At 36.8% G+C, this 18,699-nt stretch overlaps 1 protein-coding gene across 2 annotated transcripts in view; it reads left to right on the plus strand.

Moving 5' to 3' along the window:
* Positions 1-18,699, plus strand: part of LOC126194781 (endoplasmic reticulum lectin 1) — a 116,583-nt gene that overhangs the window by 76,353 nt on the left and 21,531 nt on the right. Inside the window, exons 6-8 of one of the 2 annotated variants that reach the window (XM_049933078.1) lie at positions 6,759-6,879; positions 7,835-7,888; positions 11,123-11,278. In XM_049933078.1, the coding sequence (XP_049789035.1) occupies positions 6,759-6,879; positions 7,835-7,888; positions 11,123-11,278 (331 nt within the window). The remainder of the gene's footprint in view (positions 1-6,758; positions 6,880-7,834; positions 7,889-11,122; positions 11,279-18,699) is intronic. The other variant, XM_049933079.1, reaches the window with a different exon arrangement.

Below are 18,699 nucleotides of genomic sequence, written 5' to 3' on the forward strand. Positions count from 1 at the left end.
GGGTAAGCTACTACAAACAGCATAGTGAACGCATTACTGTGGCCAAGATAGACACAAAGCCCATGCCTACTACAGTAGTACAAGTTTATATGCCAACTAGCTCTGCAGATGATGAAGAAATTGATGAAATGTATGACGAGATAAAAGAAATTATTCAGGTAGTGAAGGGTGACGAAAATTTAATAGTCATGGGTGACTGGAATTCGTCAGTAGGAAAAGGGAGAGAAGGAAACATAGTAGGTGAATATGGATTGGGGGGAAGAAATGAAAGAGGAAGCCGCCTTGTAGAATTTTGCACAGAGCATAACTTAATCATAGCTGACACTTGGTTCAAGAATCATAAAAGAAGGTTGTATACCTGGAAGAATCCTGGAGATACTAAAAGGTATCAGATAGATTATATAATGGTAAGACAGAGTTTTAGGAACCAGGTTTTAAATTGTAAGACATTTCCAGGGGCAGATGTGGATTCTGACCACAATCTATTGGTTATGAACTGCAGATTGAAACTGAAGAAACTGCAAAAAGGTGGGAATTTAAGGAGATGGGACCTGGATAAACTGAAAGAACCAGAGGTTGTAGAGAGTTTCAGGGAGAGCATAAGGGAACAATTGACAGGAATGGGGGAAAGAAATACAGTAGAAGAAGAATGGGTAGCTCTGAGGGATGAAGTAGTGAAGGCAGCAGACAATCAAGTAGGTAAAAAGACGAGGGCTAATAGAAATCCTTGGGTAACAGAAGAAATATTGAATTTAATTGATGAAAGGAGAAAATATAAAAACGCAGTAAATGAAGCAGGCAAAAAGGAATACAAACGTCTCAAAAATGAGATCGACAGGAAGTGCAAAATGGCTAAGCAGGGATGGCTAGAGGACAAATGTAAGGATGTAGAGGCTTGTCTCACTAGGGGTAAGATAGATACTGCCTACAGGAAAATTAAAGAGACCTTTGGAGAGAAGAGAACCACTTGTATGAATATCAAGAGCTCAGATGGCAACCCAGTTCTAAGCAAAAAAGGGAAGGCAGAAAGGTGGAAGGAGTATATAGAGGGTTTATACAAGGGCGATGTACTTGAGGACAATATTATGGAAATGGAAGAGGATGTAGATGAAGACGAAATGGGAGATATGATACTGCGTGAAGAGTTTGACAGAGCACTGAAAGACCTGAGTCGAAACAAGGCCCCGGGAATAGACAACATTCCATTAGAACTACTGATGGCCGTGGGAGAGCCAGTCATGACAAAACTCTACCATCTGGTGAACAAGATGTATGAGACAGGCAAAATACCCTCAGACTTCAAGAAGAATATAATAATTCCAATCCCAAAGAAAGCAGGTGTTGGCAAATGTGAAAATTACCTAACTATCAGTTTAATAAGTCACAGCTGCAAAATACTAACGCGAATTCTTTACAGACGAATGGAAAAACTGGTAGAAGCGGACCTCGGGGAAGATCAGTTTGGATTCCGTAGAAATGATGGAACACGTGAGGCAATACTAACCTTATGACTTATCTGAGAAGAAAGATTAAGAAAAGGCAAACCTACGTTTCTAGCATTTGTAGACTTAGAGAAAGCTTTTGACAATGTTAACTGGAATACTCTATTTCAAATTCTAAAGGTGGCAGGGGTAAAATACATGGAGCGAAAGTCTATTTACAATTTGTACAGAAACCAGATGGCAGTTATGAGTCGAGGGGCATGAAAGGGAAGCAGTGGTTGGGAAAGGAGTGAGACAGGGTTGTAGCCTCTCCCCGATGTTATTCAATCTGTATATTGAGCAAGCAGTAAAGGAAACAAAAGAAAAATTCGGAGTAGGTATTAAAATTCATGGAGAAGAAGTAAAAACTTTGAGGTTCGCCGATGACATTGTAACTCTGTCAGAGACAGCAAAGGACTTGGAAGAGCAGTTGAATGGAATGGACAGTGTCTTGAAAGGAGGATATAAGATGAACATCAACAAAAGCAAAACAAGGATAATGGAATGTAGTCAAATTAAATCGGGTGATGCTGAGGGAATTAGATTAGGAAATGAGACACTTAAAGTAGTAAAGGAATTTTGCTATTTAGGGAGTAAAATAACTGATGATGGTCGAAGTAGAGAGGATATAAAATGTAGACTGGCAATGGCAAGGAAATCGTTTGTGAAGAAGAGAAATTTGTTAACATCGAGTATAGATTTAAGTGTCAGGAAGTCGTTTCTGAAAATATTTGTATGGAGTGTAGCCATGTATGGAAGTGAAACATGGACGATAACTAGTTTGGACAAGAAGGTAATAGAAGCTTTCGAAATGTGGTGCTACAGAAGAATGCTGAAGATAAGGTGGGTAGATCACGTAACTAATGAGGAGGTATTGAATAGGATTGGGGAGAAGAGAAGTTTGTGGCACAACTTGACTAGAAGAAGGGATCGGTTGGTAGGACATGTTTTGAGGCATCAAGGGATCACAAATTTAGCATTGGAGGGCAGTGTGGAGGGTAAAAATCGTAGAGGGAGACCAAGAGATGAATACACTAAGCAGATTCAGAAGGATGTAGGTTGCAGTAGGTACTGGGAGATGAAGAAGCTTGCACAGGATAGAGTAGCATGGAGAGCTGCATCAAACCAGTCTCAGGACTGAAGACCACAACAACAACATCTGAAACATTATCATCACACTTAATAATTATTTTCAACGCCAAACTCATTTCTCTCTTCACACACTTCTTCAACAACCTCAACACTGTGACTACTCTGTTCTACCACATCCTCATTTTCCTGTCTATTATCTACTGCAATTTCATCTGGAATTACTCTGTCATTCTCATTTCCATTTCCAAGCACATGAACATCAGCTTCCACACATACAGCACCAGTATCAGCTTTTTCACTCATTTCACAGTCACTCAACGTTCTCACTAAACCATACTCATCAGATCTGTTCTCATCACTATCAACTACTACCACTGCATTACTACTGTTAAAGAAATTTGTCAAATTGTTTTCTGCTAATTCAAATTCAGATTTTTTACTTTTTTGTTCATCTTTGTTTTCAGATAAAAAAAATTTCCCAAAATTCCCTGTCAAACTTCATTCTATTCACTTCAGGTTGTATTCTGGGTACAAAATTTTGGTATGTCCTATTTGTTCTGCCCCTTCCCCTTCTGAAATTACTACAATGTGCCTGATTGTAATTCTCATGTCTATTTGTCCCATTTCGCCAGACTCCGAAAGAGGCAGGTCTTAGTTTACTGGACCATTTCTTCTATTTTCAAAATTGTTACTATTTTTTCCCTGATTTTGCCCCCACTGCCTATTTCTTGGTTCGAAATTCCTGTTCTCTGGTCTCTGCCTACCATTCCTCTCCCCATTTCTTCAGTTGTCATTTCTGAATCTACTGTTAAAATGATCATTGAAAGATCTGTTGTTGTTATTCCTGCTATCATCAGGTCTGTCATATCATCTGTCATTTCTCTCTCCCATGCTAAGTCCAATTTATCTTTATATCCAAGAAATTGTTCAATTGTATCATCAGGTCCGTAGACAAGACTCCACTGTACCCTGTTCAGCAATCTATGTTTTAATGCATCTATCTGGATCATCTCGTCCAGTGGTTTATCAAGATGCACCAAAGTTGTTCACGAAAGATTTTCATGCGTCCACTACCCAGTTTGAAATTTGGCCCATTCAAAAATTCTGACTTAATTCTGGCTTGTTTAGTTTCTGACCAAAATTTGTTCATGAAAGCTTGTTCTACCTCATTAAATGACATTTCGGGTTTGATTGACTGGTTCGCTCATGACAAAACCTCCCCATCTAAAAATGTTTTAAAAAATTTAATTTTCAAATTATCGCTCATTTTATCATTGAAATTGTCTTTTATGTGGTACATGAAATCAACTAGATGTATACTGCCCTCCCCTGAAAATGTTTTTATGTTAACATTGTTCCACAATGGACTGTAACTACAGAAAGATTTCACAGCAACAGAATCTTCAATTTCTTGAAATTTAGATTTGTAGCTCAAAATTTCGCCTAAGCAAGTGCCTACATCTTCTTTTAACTCTGCAAAATTCTCATTTGCGATTTTAGTGAAATTTTGTATATTTTGGTCTGTTTGTGTGAATTTCTTTACGAAATCTTTGTTGAGCTTTTTCAATTGTAACACTTCAACAGTAGCAACTTTTTCTAAATTTTCCACGGAATCTAGCCTCTCTTCAAATTTTTGGTATTCCTGTTTAAAGGTAACAATTTCCCCTTCTATAGTCAACACATTTTTGGTATTCTTGTCTACTTTTCCCCAGCATCTATCTAAACTCTCCTGTGTCTCGCGAATTTGTGTTCCATGGTTGTCCAATTTTTTATCGATCGAATCCAGAAAAGAAAAGTTCATCAATTGATCTCTTTTGTTCTTCCATTAACTGAACTAACCTCTCTAAGGCCGATACATTTAATTCAATTCCACGAAAGGGTGAACAAACACTACTGTGATCACTACCCTCTCCGATTTCATTGTCTCGATTAACCACATTATTATCAGTAATATCTATGCTAGTTTGCATGTTTCCATTAACCTCCCCATTATCGTCAACTTCCCTATTGTTGTTAACCTCCCTGTTATCCTCCATAATGACAATGCAGATGAAGAAGGGAAAAAAAATCCAAAAGTAAAAATTCAAAGAAGGTTTTGTACTTACAGTTAGTTCTCCAAGTTGCATTTTCACATAAGTATCATTAAGTTCTTTGTAGTGTTATTCACTTTCTTCGTTGTTCAGTTTTCGAAAAAATGGAATAATATTTCAACAAGCGAATTAACTCTGAAACAAAATACTAGATTAGTTTACAGAATTACACTGCATCCCAGCTCCTCCAACTCATAAAACGTTACTATGCGTAAATTTACTCGTCGTAGCTGGCAATCTGTCGCAGAAAAAGTCCTGGGAAACAGATACTGTAAAAAAAAACTATAAAGTTATTTAAATCATTAATCCAATATAGTGTTTCATGTGAATATTTATTACAGTCTCAAAGTATAAATAAAAGCATCTTGACAAATCTGAAATAAGTTGTATCATACTTACAATAATGAAATGAATTATGCTCAATAAGTTACATGTTTTCTGTCCAAATACACACAAAGTACTGATTCACTTTGCCAACATGGCTGTAACTTTTTATACTTTCTTAACAATCCCAAACAATCCTCGGCATTGTTTAGAATCATTTTTTGATTGATTAACAATTAAAATTGCTGAGCTGCGATAGGCACAATAATTTTTATTGTGCCTATCGCGGCTCAGCATCTCCGCTATATTGTGAGTAGCAACTTTCCTTCTCTCATATCTCTCGTATCACAGCTGGTGAATGGCACTTTCTCACTGAAGCCAGATGCAGATTTACACAGTACATGGTCAGTAAACCATGGATCATATCTGAGAAATGATGAACATTGACAAGGGAATCAAATCCTTTCCAGATACATTGTTATGAAGCTTATGGCATCATTCTTTAGAGGTGGGAGGAATGTGACAACAAATAATTTTTTCACATCTGTGCAGAAGGCTGAAATATTGAAGAGTAATGGTATAATCTTGGGGGGGGGGGGGGGGAGGGGGGACAGTGGCCCATTTGAGAAGGGAGATGACATCATCAGTAAGAATGTCAAATGCACCACTATATGAAACTACAGTGATGAAGCATTGATAGACAACCTCGCCTTTTTATCAAGGCAAGAAAAAGAAAAATTTTCTTTTTTGTGGTACCCTTCAGTCAATTGTACAAATTTGGAATTGTCTGAAACATCTTCTAAGAATGTAAAATTTTGTAAGAAAATGAAATATGAAATGATTATACTGGTCAGTTGGCTACAAAATATTAACTGACAGCAGCTACATTGAGATGGGCGGTACAAGTGTTTCGCTATATTTGACTTCACTGGAGAAAATGCGTGAATTATTTATGGAGCAGTTACAGGAAAAGTAATTAGTTGTAAGCCATTTCTATAGCATCATATCGAAGAACAAAGACGTGGACATATGGAAAATAGGTGCCAAATATTATTTCACACATCAGCATTAGGTTAAATGATGAAGACAAACTTGTGAGTAATAAACATACAGTGTCAAAATGCAAGAATTATATGATTATTAACAATTTAATTTTTATTGTATCCTTATCTCTAAGTGAAGCTCACAAATAAAAACAACAAATACAAATGAAAATAATGTGAGACTTCAGTCTGAATGTTGTTTACATAAGAAAAACTTTTTCTTCTTCCTTTTTTCAGTTGCTAAGTAGCTTGTACAGTTTAACTAGTAATTTTAGTTGTAGTGTGGTTGCATGTTTGCTTCTATGTGTAATGTAACTTTTAAGTGAGACTTGAAAATCAAGGTTATCTGAATCATTTCAAACTTGCAAAACATTGCCTTATTGATTAGTGACTGAATTAAATCAAAAGGAAAATCCACTTCAGAGAACTGTAAAATTACAGAGGCAGATTGCAAGCCCAGTACTTCCCATCAGGAGGCAAAATTTTTGTGTTGCCAATACACACACATATAAAAAAAGAATATCCTAGCTTTCAGAGAGGAAAAAGAGAGAGTTTTGGAAGGGTTAGAGAGGAAAGGCAGGTTATTTTTAGACTGCAGTGTAAGGGGAGCAACCTGCTGTGAGGATGAGGGAAACAAAAATTATTAGCAACTGGCCATAGACATTTTAAAAACACAGGCTTATTATTTGTGTTATATAGTTACTAAATGCACTTTTGCTTTCTTACAGACCACAGCGTTCTGGAGAAAACGTCATCAATTGTCTCCCAGTTGAAGGTTCTCCCATCAAACCTAAAGACCTGATGATGCATGAAGCTGAGAGCATAAAATTCAGACACCAGAAAGTTATAGTAAGTTTGACCTAGAATCCCACTTAATGAAACACTAGATTGTTTGTTTGTTAATATGTGTGTGCCATATTTTCATTAGAGGAATGCATGATCACATTAAATCGCTCACTCACCATAATTATAGCACTACAGGCCACAACTTTTCAAGTAATTTGCTTACTTGAGTCACAGTTAGGCACAACAAAAAGACTGTCAGAAATAAACTTTCGGCCAGTAAGGTCTTCGTCAAAAATAGTTGGTGGGCTTGTTGGGTTGAGTAGGACCAGCCGAAGCAAATGGGGAGAGAAGTAGTTGAGATTCTGGAGGAATGTGGACAGGGTGTCCTCACCCCGGATCCAGATCGCAAAGATGTCAGCAGTGAATCTGAAGCAGGTGACGCGTTTAGGATTCTGGGTGTTTAGGAAGTTTTCCTCTAGATGACCCATGAATAGGTTGGCATAGGATGGTGCCAAGCAGGTGCCCATAACCATACACCAGATACAATGGATCAGTGTTTCAAGACAACGCCCTCAATTCTGGAAGAAGAGTGCCCACTATTTATTACCCCATCACATTAGAAGTAACACTCAAAATATAGTTTGCAAACAGTCCCCTATCAAAAAGACCTATTGTAACCCCAATCCTTACATTAGGATGTTCATTAAGTCCTGAAATTGGATACATATCTGACATATTTTACAATGTGCAGAAACTTTCTTGTTTTCATGACTTGTTGGAATTATAGCTGAAGTACTTCTGTCATCAGCTGTGTTAACATCATTTTTTTAACTTCACAAACTAACTCTCTCTAATTTTTGATAGAGTATAATAAAGTTAACACAATTATTGTTAACATCCATTTTATTTACATTATATTAAGTTTTTAATTTTATTTTGACACTTTCTTACATCAATTTTTTTGAGTTTTTGTTTATTTATTTTATTATTTTAGTGATTATTTTCGTTGTTTTAACAGGATGAAAAGCTGCAGCAACTTTATGCAGTTTTCTCCTTTGACAGAGAAGGACAGGTTGGTGTTCTTGTTAATTGTTTTTACTTTCAATGATTGTTATGATGGTTAAAAAATGTTTTGCTTTTCAAAAATAAAATGTGCTTATACACAAGTAACCTACAATTTTTGTGTGGAGGACCTGGGACATATCGGTATTACATATCAACTTACGAGTGTCTACAGAAATTTATCCAGGGGGTGGGGGTTGCGGAGGGGGGAGGGCGGAATGCGAGACGTGCCACAAGAACTAAGCCAGTGTAATGATATGATTGGCTAAGTGATAGATTTAGCAGAATAACAGGGAATAACTTCTGTGAGTGTATGAAAATTTTGTCATGAATAAAGCCTCTGTACTCCAGTTTCCAGGGAGGGGAGAGGAGGCTGATGTATCTCTTTTTGCCACCCCAACTTCCCTCTCCCTGTTCTTGCAGATACTATAGTTAGCCCCACTTCCACTCTTTTTTGTACAGAGACACACACACACACACACACACACACACACACACACACACACACACACACACACACACACACACACACACACACACAGTTTGTTGACTAGGCCTCACATGTTACATATAATGTATTCTAAAAATGGATTTATGTGGCTATCTTTCAGTTGTTGCAGACACTGTGTTAGTTAATTCAATAAAATCCATTATCCATAAGTCTAAAATTGTCAAACTTTATGTGATGTAATAGTTGTGACTCAGAACAACTTATAATTATGTATTATGTTTTTTATAATAAATGTCTGCATTGGGTCCGAGTTAGATCTGCTGCACTGTGATTTTCAAGCTTGTCTTTTGTTTAGCAGCCTCATTGTGTAGAGCTCAACACTAATTAATTTGATATTGTTCAGATTCAGGAATGATGTTAATGTACCCAGTTATTAATTTTGTTCAGTACATTTATGCCAATATTGCTATTTTGCTTATTGTGACCTAAGAGCTGGCTGATTCTCATTGTTTACCATTCCATGTTAGGTGAGTGATAACTCACACATTTCTTCTGTACATTTATTTATGATTCGTACTTTTCTCTAGTTAAACTAATTTTCAGTAATATCTATTTGTAGGTTAGTCAACATTTACTATGCATAAAGTTCTACCATCTGGTTAGGAGCATTCTGTTGATTTAGTTGCTCACATTGGACTCCATCTATGCTTTCTTTGTAATGACTGTGTTTCTATTTACATTTTTTGCTGTTTGGTGTTGCACTGATTCTAGAAATTTTGCATCTGCTGTCTGCCATTTATTTGGATAATTTGATTTCACTGTGCAATAAATGTGCTGTAATATCCTTGTTCTTTTGTTTGGTATTACATTGGTAAAATTGTGGTGATAAATTTATCTTGTGTTATTTATTTGTTTTAGATATGTTTGAATTATTTAGGAGCAGTACACTGTTTGTATTCTGGAGAAGCATTTTCATTTTTTGACTGTATTATGAAAAGGATAGAGTGCTAATCACCACACAAAGGAGATGTTGAGTCACAGACAGGCTCAACCAAAATAGTACTATACATGTGAGTTTTTGGCTGAAGACCTCCTTCTACAGTAGAAAACACATGCACATGTTCATTCAAGCACAAAACACACACACATGACCACTGTCTCTGGCCACTGAGGCTGGTCTGTGAGCAACTGTGCCTGACGGGAGACTCAATCTGCGTGTAATGGTGGTGAGGAGGAGGGTGGGGCAGGGAGACTAGCCCCTGTCCTTCACCCACCTCTCTGTTCCCACTCCAGCATTACACAGCCTTGTGTTCCACCAACGCAACCAATAGTGTTTCTGTCCTCCTCTGCTTCCCTCCTTTTCCACTTCCTTCTCCGTCCCCAACCTCAAAACCTCCTCACTGCACCTAGCAGCCCTACCCTGTCCCCACCTTATCCCTGCATACTGCCTCAAGCAGCACTACACCCTCCCCCACCCGTTCTGTGCCATCCCTCCTCCTCCCAACCCCAACCCCAACCTCTTCCTTAGCCGCACCGCCCACAGTTGCTCACAGTCTGGCCTCAGTGTTCAGGGACAGTGGTCATGTGTTATGTATGTGTGAGTTGTGCTTGCATAAATGTATGTGTTTTTCTACTGTAGAAGAAGGCCTTTTGGCTGAAGACTCAGATTTTTAGCATAGTTTTTATTATGTGTGTGTGCGACTCAACATCTCTTCTGTATGGTGAGTAGCAATCTGTCCATTTCATAATACTGTTGTTATTCCTTTGTGGTTTTTCCATTGATTGTTTTCTACTTTTTGATGTTTTTTAAAATATATTTTGGCAACTACAAAGTCAGTTGACTTTTTTTGGGGCACTAGGAAAAATATTTATTGTTCATTTTTCATTTATGGAAGGGAGATTATATGTACATCCTTCAGGACCACTTCACTTAGGATCCGTAGAATTAACATTAAATATAAACATATTAATTCTTGTGTACAGTATTTATACTGTACTTTCATTTTTTTCCGACAAGTTTCACTTCCGTGAATATCTTTCCACTATTGGTCTATTGATTGAAATATGCGTATGGTCCAATCTACGTACACTTCATAGAACATATAAAAATGTAGCTTAACACATAAGAGTTTGTGTCTCTACTGGGAACTTCTCACATTTGTTACTATTTTATCAGATGAATATTGATTTTTTTCATTGCCAGGTCATCAAAAGTTATTGCCTTTACTCGCATTCACTCAGACACTTCATTTTGTGAATATTCAAATGTAACTCAGTATTATACTTATTCTGTGCTGAATGAGTACCAAGACTTTACCGAAATACTGAGTCTGCAACAGGAATAAATTGTGATAATAGGTCTATCTTAAACAAAGTTTTTTCAAATGTAGCTTTGTTTGGAAGTGGGGAAATGGGCGATACTGGGGGGGGGGGGGGGGGGGTGTAGTGAAGCAAGGAGAAAACCATTAAAATTTTGACCAGCGGTGGTATGCGAGTCTCTCAATCTCGGTGCTTATCATCAACATTCTCCTCTCAAACTTTGCTTGAGAGTACGATTCGAAAGACACATTGCAAATGTAGTGACATTATGCTACTTCACCAATATCCTATTTAGTTATTGTGTAAGACTGCTGCTATCTTCCGTGATACGAAAGGTGGAAGATTGCAAAATGTCACGGCCATGGTTTTCTCGAGTTATTCAGTAACCCCACATATAACCTGTCATGTCCTGTGTGTAGCACACATTACATAACAGATTTTCATTGTGTCTTTGTTATTGTTGTTGTTTTACAGGATGGAGAAACAAGAGTTCGTGTTGAAATACATCCAATGGATATGTCAATCGACGAAATGGAAGCACCAGCAAGCCCACAGCCTCCTGAACCACAAGTGTCTAGAGATACGTCACCAGTGATGAATTTTTTGGCAGGGAAGGACTGTCTCACTGGGGTTTGTACCAATGTCTCAGAGTAAATTTTATCAAAAACCTGTTTTGTTACAGGTAGCTTTAAAACTGAATTATGAAACTTGGTAGCGGTTGTTTACTTCCATGATCCTATAATGAAGCAGTGAAAGATAATTACCAAGTGTTTCAGTGTAAATTACTCATATGGTTTTGAAGTGATGCTGGAATGTCCTGAGTGGAGAACCAGTAAGTGATAATGTAAAGGTAACCCACTCACTGTGTTGTTGAGGCACAGGCCGTCAACAAACACGCAAATGATATTGAAAAGCTAACTGATACAAACTACTAATACAAACTCCATCTATTATCAGTAGATGTAGTAGTCATGAAGTTTTAACTATCACCTAAAAAGAGTAAAGTTATTTAATAAATTATTTTTTTTTTTTTTTTGTGGGCTTTCCCATTTTATTTCCTCTTCTTCACCACTGTGCTATGGTACTGTGGCTCAGGGATTTCAGAGTGTAGCAAGATTACAGACATGTACCTACAGAGAATTAGGGAAAGTTGGGAGAGTACAGGAAAAGAGACCGTTACATTTTTTGCTCTGAACAGTGTTGCTGCATGTCAAGAAGTGGTCAAAATAGTTTATATACATCATCATCATTATCAGTGAGTTGGACTGAGAAATCTTGTTCCATTATTATTTCTTTCTTTTCTCAGACGTTATGTCTGGTCAAAAATGGAAAGTGACGCGGACCTTGATCAAGCTTGACTTCCTTTTAACTGTACGGTATATGTAATATTGCATTTAGGAACTTACGGGTAATTGAACATGTATCAATAATTACGGATTTCTGTAGTTGTATATATAAGTTTGGATGTAGCTGTATTGCGTTGATGTACTGGTGGATATTGTGTGGTATGACTCCTGTAGTTGATAGTATAATTGGTATAATGTCAACTTTATCCTGATGCCACATGTCCTTGACTTCCTCAGCCAGTTGGATGTATTTTACAATTTTTCCTCCTGTTTTCTTTTGTATATTTGTTGTATTGGGTATGGATATTTCGATTAGTTGTGTTAATTTCTTCTTTTTATTAGTGAGTATGATGTCAGCTTTGTTATGTGGTGTTGTTTTATCTGTTATAATGGTTCTGTTCCAGTATAATTTGTATTCATCATTCTCCAGTACATTTTGTGGTGCATACTTGTATTTGGGAACGTGTTGTTTTATAAGTTTATGTTGTAAGGCAAGCTGTTGATGTATTATTTTTGCTACATTGTCATATCTTCTGGGGTATTCTGTATTTGTTAGTATTGTACATCCGCTTGTGATGTGAGCTACTGTTTCTATTTGTTGTTTGCAAAGTCTGCATTTATCTGTTGTGGTATTGGGATCTTTAATAATATGCTTGCTGTAATATCTGGTGTTCATTGTTTGATCCTGTATTGCAATCATGAATCCTTCCGTCTCACTGTATGTATTGTCTTTTCTTAGCCATGTTTTGGATGCGTCTTGATCGATGTGTGGCTGTGTTAGATGATACGGGTGCTTGCCATGTAGTGTTTTCTTTTTCCAATTTACTTTCTTCGTATCTGTTGATGTTATGTGATCTAAAGGGTTGTAGAAGTGGTTATGAAATTGCAGTGGTGTAGCCGATGTATTTATATGAGTGATTGCTTTGTGTATTTTGCTAGTTTCTGCTCGTTCTAGAAAGAATTTTCTTAAATTGTCTACCTGTCCATAATGTAGGTTTTTTATATCGATAAATCCCCTTCCTCCTTACTTTCTGCTTAATGTGTATCTTTCTGTTGCTGAATGTATGTGATGTATTCTATATTTGTGGCATTGTGATTGTGTAAGTGTATTGAGTGCTTCTAGGTCTGTGTTACTCAATTTCACTACTCCAAATGAGTAGGTCAATATTGGTATAGCATAAGTATTTATAGCTTTTGTCTTGTTTCTTGACGTCAATTCTGTTTTCAGTATTTTTGTTAGTCTTTGTCTATATTTTTCTTTTAGTTCTTCTTTAATATTTGTATTATCTATTCCTATTTTTTGTCTGTATCCTAGATATTTATAGGCATCTGTTTTTTCCATCGCTTCTATGCGGTCGCTGTGGTTATCCAATGTGTAATCTTCCTGTTTAGTGTGTTTTCCCTTGACAATGCTATTTTTCTTACATTTGTCTGTTCCAAAAGCCATATTTATATCATTGCTGAATACTTCTGTTATCTTTAGTAATTGGTTGAGTTGTTGATTTGTTGCTGCCAGTAGTTTTAGATCATCCATGTATAGCAAATGTGTGATTTTGTGTTGGTATGTTCCAGTAATATTGTATCCGTAATTTGTATTATTTAGCATGTTGGATAGTGGGTTCAGATCAAGGCAGAACCAGAAAGGACTTAATGAGTCTCCTTGGTATATTCCACACTTAATCTGTATTGGCTGTGATGTGATATTATTTGAATTTGTTTGGATATTAAGTGTGGTTTTCCAATTTTTCATTACTATGTTTAGGAACTGTATCAATTTAGGATCTACTTTGTATATTTTCCAATATATTATTATTATTATTATTATTAATAATATTAATAATAATTGCGAATGAGCCCATTAGGACTAAGCAAAGTACTTAGTGGCGTGCATTTGCTTTTCTTTGTGCCCGTACTTCTTTCATTCTTTTGCTGTGGGCTTCTTTTCTTTCTTGAGACCACATTGTTCCAGTCTTCATCTTTGGTTTCTCCTCTTGGTCAACATGCCACTTGTGAATTTTGGATCTGAAGATTTCCCTGTCTTGGGTATCCTCTGGTGTAATTCCTGCTAGTTTCAGATCTGTTTTAATTTCTCTAATCCATTTCACTGGGTCTGTTTTAGATTCACTCCTGTTTTCATAGAATTCAATTATTTGCTTTGTAAGTCTGTCCAGATTCTTTCTTTTGATGTGTCCATAGAACCTTTATCTGTGTTTTGTAATGTCACTGTGAATATTAGAGTATTGTTTGATTTCCTGTTTGCCTCTGAGCCGATACTGTTCATGTACAAGTTTTGGGCCTAATATTTTTCTTATGATCTTCCGTTCCTTTTTCTGGATGTTTTCTATGTCTGTTTTCCTGTTTAAAGTTAGTGTCTCTGATCTATATAGACATTCCGGTATTATGACGATATTGTAGTGTCGTAGTTTTGTGTACTTGGTGACACATTTTTTACTGTAGGTATTTTGACCGAGTCCATAAGCAGTGTCCATCTTTTGGCATCTGACTTCGTTGCTTTTGTTTCTATTCCATTTTCCTGAATTGTTTCACCAAGCTATTTAAATTGTGGGACTCATTTAATTTTGCCATATTTTGCCTCCATGAATTTTGGTGCTTGGTTGTTGCAAGTCATATATTCTGTCTTTTCATAAGATACTTGCAGGCCGACTTTTTCCGCAGTTTCTTTCAGAAGTTCAATCTGTTTTTTGGCTGTTGAAACATCGTGAGTTAAGATGGCTAGATCACCTGCAAATGCTACTGTTAGTTTTCCTCTGCCAATAGTAATTGGTTGGTCAATCTTGATGGTTGATTTCAGTTTGCGCCATTCTTGTATCACCTTTTCAAGGATGCAGTTGAACAGTAGTGGAGAAAGTTCATCTCCTTGTCTTATTCCTGTGTTGATCAGAAAAGGTTCAGAGATTTCCTCCATAAATTTGACTTTACATTTTGTGTCTATCAATGTCTGTTGTATGATTGCAAGTGTTTTCAGATCTAAACCCTGTTCTTTTAATATTTGGAATAATGATTGACGATCAACTGAATCGTAGGCTTTTTTAAAGTCAACAAATGTGCAAACTACATCTTTGCCACTTATTCTCTGATGTATTAAGATTAGATTTAAGTTCAGAATTTGCTCTGGGCATGAATGGCCTGGTCTGAATCCTGCCTGATATTCTCCAGTTTTTGCTTCAAGTTGTTGTTGTGTTCTATCGAGAAGGCGCTGGGATAGAATTTTGTATACTACTGATACCAGTGAGATTCCCCTATAGTTGTTTACATCTGATCTATCTCCTTTCTTGTGTAGAGTATGAATTAATGCATTTTTCCAGTCGTCCGGAATTCTTTTTGTTTGCCAAATGTCTTGTATTATTTCAGTGATTTCTTTTATAGTTTTTAGCCTGCTGATTTGAGAATTTCTGCTACAATTCCATCTTCACCTGCAGCTTTATTGTTTTTAAGACATTTGATCTGTTTGGTGATTTCCTCTACATTCGGTGATAATGAGTTTGGATTTGTGGATTCAGGTACCTGAGGTGGAAATCTTTGTGTTGGTTCTGGACAGTTCAGCAGTTTTTCAAAATATCTTGCAAGTTCTTCACAATTTTCCTGATTGTTCAATGCAAATTGCCAATTTCCTTTCTTGAAGCAAAGATTTTGCAGCTGATATCCTGTGAGTTTTGTTTTTGAAACTCTTGTAAAAATTTCGCGTGTTGTTTGTTTCAAAGTCCTTCTCGATTTCAAGTAGCTGCTCCTTTTTGAATTTCCTTTTGGTCTTTCTGATTAATTGGGCTGTCTTTTTCTGTAGTGTCAGGAATGTATTGTGATTCTTCTCAGTCTTTCTGCTGTTCCAATTGCTGTATGCTTTCTGTCGAGATTGGATTGCTTGTTCACATTCTACGTTCCATCAAGAGTGTTTTTTTCTTTTTTGCAGAGGTATCAGTGTTTGTGCAGTTTTAATTAGTTTGCTTCTGAGTTGCTTCCAATTGTGGAGGACTTTTTCTGTAATTCTTCTTTGAAAGATGGTTGAATCCAGCTAGTGTCAAATTTTGGGATTAGTGGCTTTCTTTTTGTGAACCTCAGAGGTTTTAACTGTAGTTTGATTCTTGTTAGGCAGTGGTCTGAGTCTACATTTGGAGCCTTTCTTACTTGGGTATTCATGATTTCCCTGTGGTTTGGATATGAAATTGCTACATTGTCAATTTGTAATTTACTAGTGAGTGAGTTGGGTGATGTCCATGTCATGTTTTGATGGTTTCTTCTTGACATTGACATGATTTTAAGGTTGAATATCCTGCACAATTCGACCAACCTCCATCCATTTTGGTTAGTCCATTTATGTGTTGGGAAGTTTCCTATTATTATTGTTACCGTATTTACTCGAATCTAAGCCGCACCTGAAAAATGAGACTCGAAATAAAGGGAAAAAAAAATTCCCGAATCTAAGCCGCACCTGAAATTTGAGACTCGAAATTCAAGGGGAGAGAAAAGTTTTAGGCCGCACCTCCAAATCGAAACAAAGTTGGTCCATTGTAATATGAGACACAATTTAGGTCGAATGAATGACGATACAGCTACAGTAGTTTGGTTCGAGTCGTAACCTTAGCAGTTAAGCTTTACCAGGTAGCCATTGCTATGCGTCAGGTGCTCCGTCCGTATTTATACGGGTACCCTTCCTTTTTCACGTGCTTCATCTGGTTTGAATCGATTGCTTATTTTGCTTTGATCTGGTAAGTGCTGTTTTCTTTGTTATAGGTGTTTACGTCACTCTAAGCTGAAAATGCATTACTGTACTGTGTCATGCATTGTTTGACGCATTTTGATAGTGCGTGTTTACGGCCTGTCACCGCTCGCGGCATGACTTGCTTTTGTGCGCTCTACCGCCGCTTAAAAAAAAAAAGAGGAATCGTCTCATTAGCGAAACAATGGCAAGAGACTGCTATTTGTTGTTACTTACACTGCTGCTTTCTTTGATAATGATCAACAAGAACCAAATAATAGACTGCGTGTGATAGAACATGTTCTGAACGAGAGTATAGCGAAAATTTTTCTCCTTTTGAAAATCTTTAGTACATCAAATTCTGCACAGAAACTAGTCATCTTACATTTAAAATCTAGTCGGTTGCCGTGCTTCATTTCTGACCATCACTATTAGGTATAAGAATAATACGAATATAAACATGACACGATACGTATATTCTTCCGCATTTGATGTTGTCTCACTCTAGTTTCGTAGTTTATTAGGCAGACAGGATTTAAATGAGATAGCAGCAAACACGAAAGAATACATGACAAAATGTTTATATTCGTATTATTCTTATCGTGAAGATAATACTGCATGTGATTCACATTTCATCAGGTTCCTATTAGCAACCATCTCTTCTCACAGGTATGAAAAAACTCGGAACGTAGAGTTGGCCATATTGACAAACATCCCTAACAGTCTTGCCAGTCGGATTTTCGTAGTACATTGAAATTCTGCTACATTCGAAGATGAACAATACGGAATTTGTATTTACTTCGTTGGATAATGTATGAAAATGCAGTGGTCGAAACTCGGGGCGGAGAAAAGAAAAAGCTCGTCTTCTACCTTTTTTTTTTAAAATTTATTTACTGATGCAGAGTTTTTGGCGTCAGTATTTATCTTTATGCCCACAAAGCATGCTTGTGTAGCGCTACATACATTTGACGGCAGAAGTTAGTTGTGGCGGCACCTACCAACATTTTTCAGAACTTCCGCTTGCTTTCCACTCGATTCTAAGCCGCAGGCGGTTTTTTGGATTACAAAAACCGGAAAAAAAGTGCGGCTTAGATTCGAGTAAATACGGTATTCTTCTTTCCTGTCTCAGACGTTATGTCTGGTTAGAAATGGTAAGTTACGCGGACCTTGATCAAGCGTGATTTTAACTGTACGGTGTATGTTACATTGCATTTAGGAACTTTCGGGTAATTGAACATGTATCAATAATTACAGATTTCTGTAGTTGTATATATACGTTTGGATGTAGCTGTATTGCGTTGATGTACTGGTGGATATTGTGTGGTATGACTCCTGTAGTTGATAGTATAATTGGTATAATGTCAACTTTATCCTGATGCCACATGTCTTTGACTTCCTCAGCCAGTAGGATGTATTTTTCAATTTTTCTCCTGTTTTCTTCTGTATATTTGTTGTATTGGGTATGGATATTTCGATTGGTTTTGTTAATTTCTTCTTTTTATTGGTGAGTATGATGTCAGCTTTGTTATGTGGTGTTGTTTTATCTGTTATAATGGTTCTGTTCCAGTATAATTTGTATTCATCATTCTCCAGTACATTTTGTGGTGCATACTTGTATTTGGGAACGTGTTGTTTTATTAGTTGTATGGCAAGCTGTTGATGTATTAATTTTGCTACATTCTCATGTCTTCTGGGGTATTCTGTATATGCTAGTATTGTACATCCGCTTGTGATGTGATCTACTGTTTCTATTTGTTGGTTGCGAAGTCTGCATTTATCTGTTGTGGTATTGGTATCTTTAATAATATGCTTGCTGTAATATCTGGTGTTTATTGTTTGATCCTGTATTGCAATCATGAATCCTTCCGTCTCACTGTATATATTGCCTTTTCTTAGCCATGTGTTGGATGGGTCTTGATCAATGTGTGGCTGTGTTAGATGATACGGGTGCTTGCCATGTAGTGTTTTCTTTTTCCAATTTACTTTCTTCG

The sequence above is a fragment of the Schistocerca nitens genome, chromosome 7 (assembly GCF_023898315.1).
Source record: "Schistocerca nitens isolate TAMUIC-IGC-003100 chromosome 7, iqSchNite1.1, whole genome shotgun sequence".
In the NCBI taxonomy this organism is placed as follows: Eukaryota; Metazoa; Arthropoda; class Insecta; order Orthoptera; family Acrididae; genus Schistocerca; species Schistocerca nitens.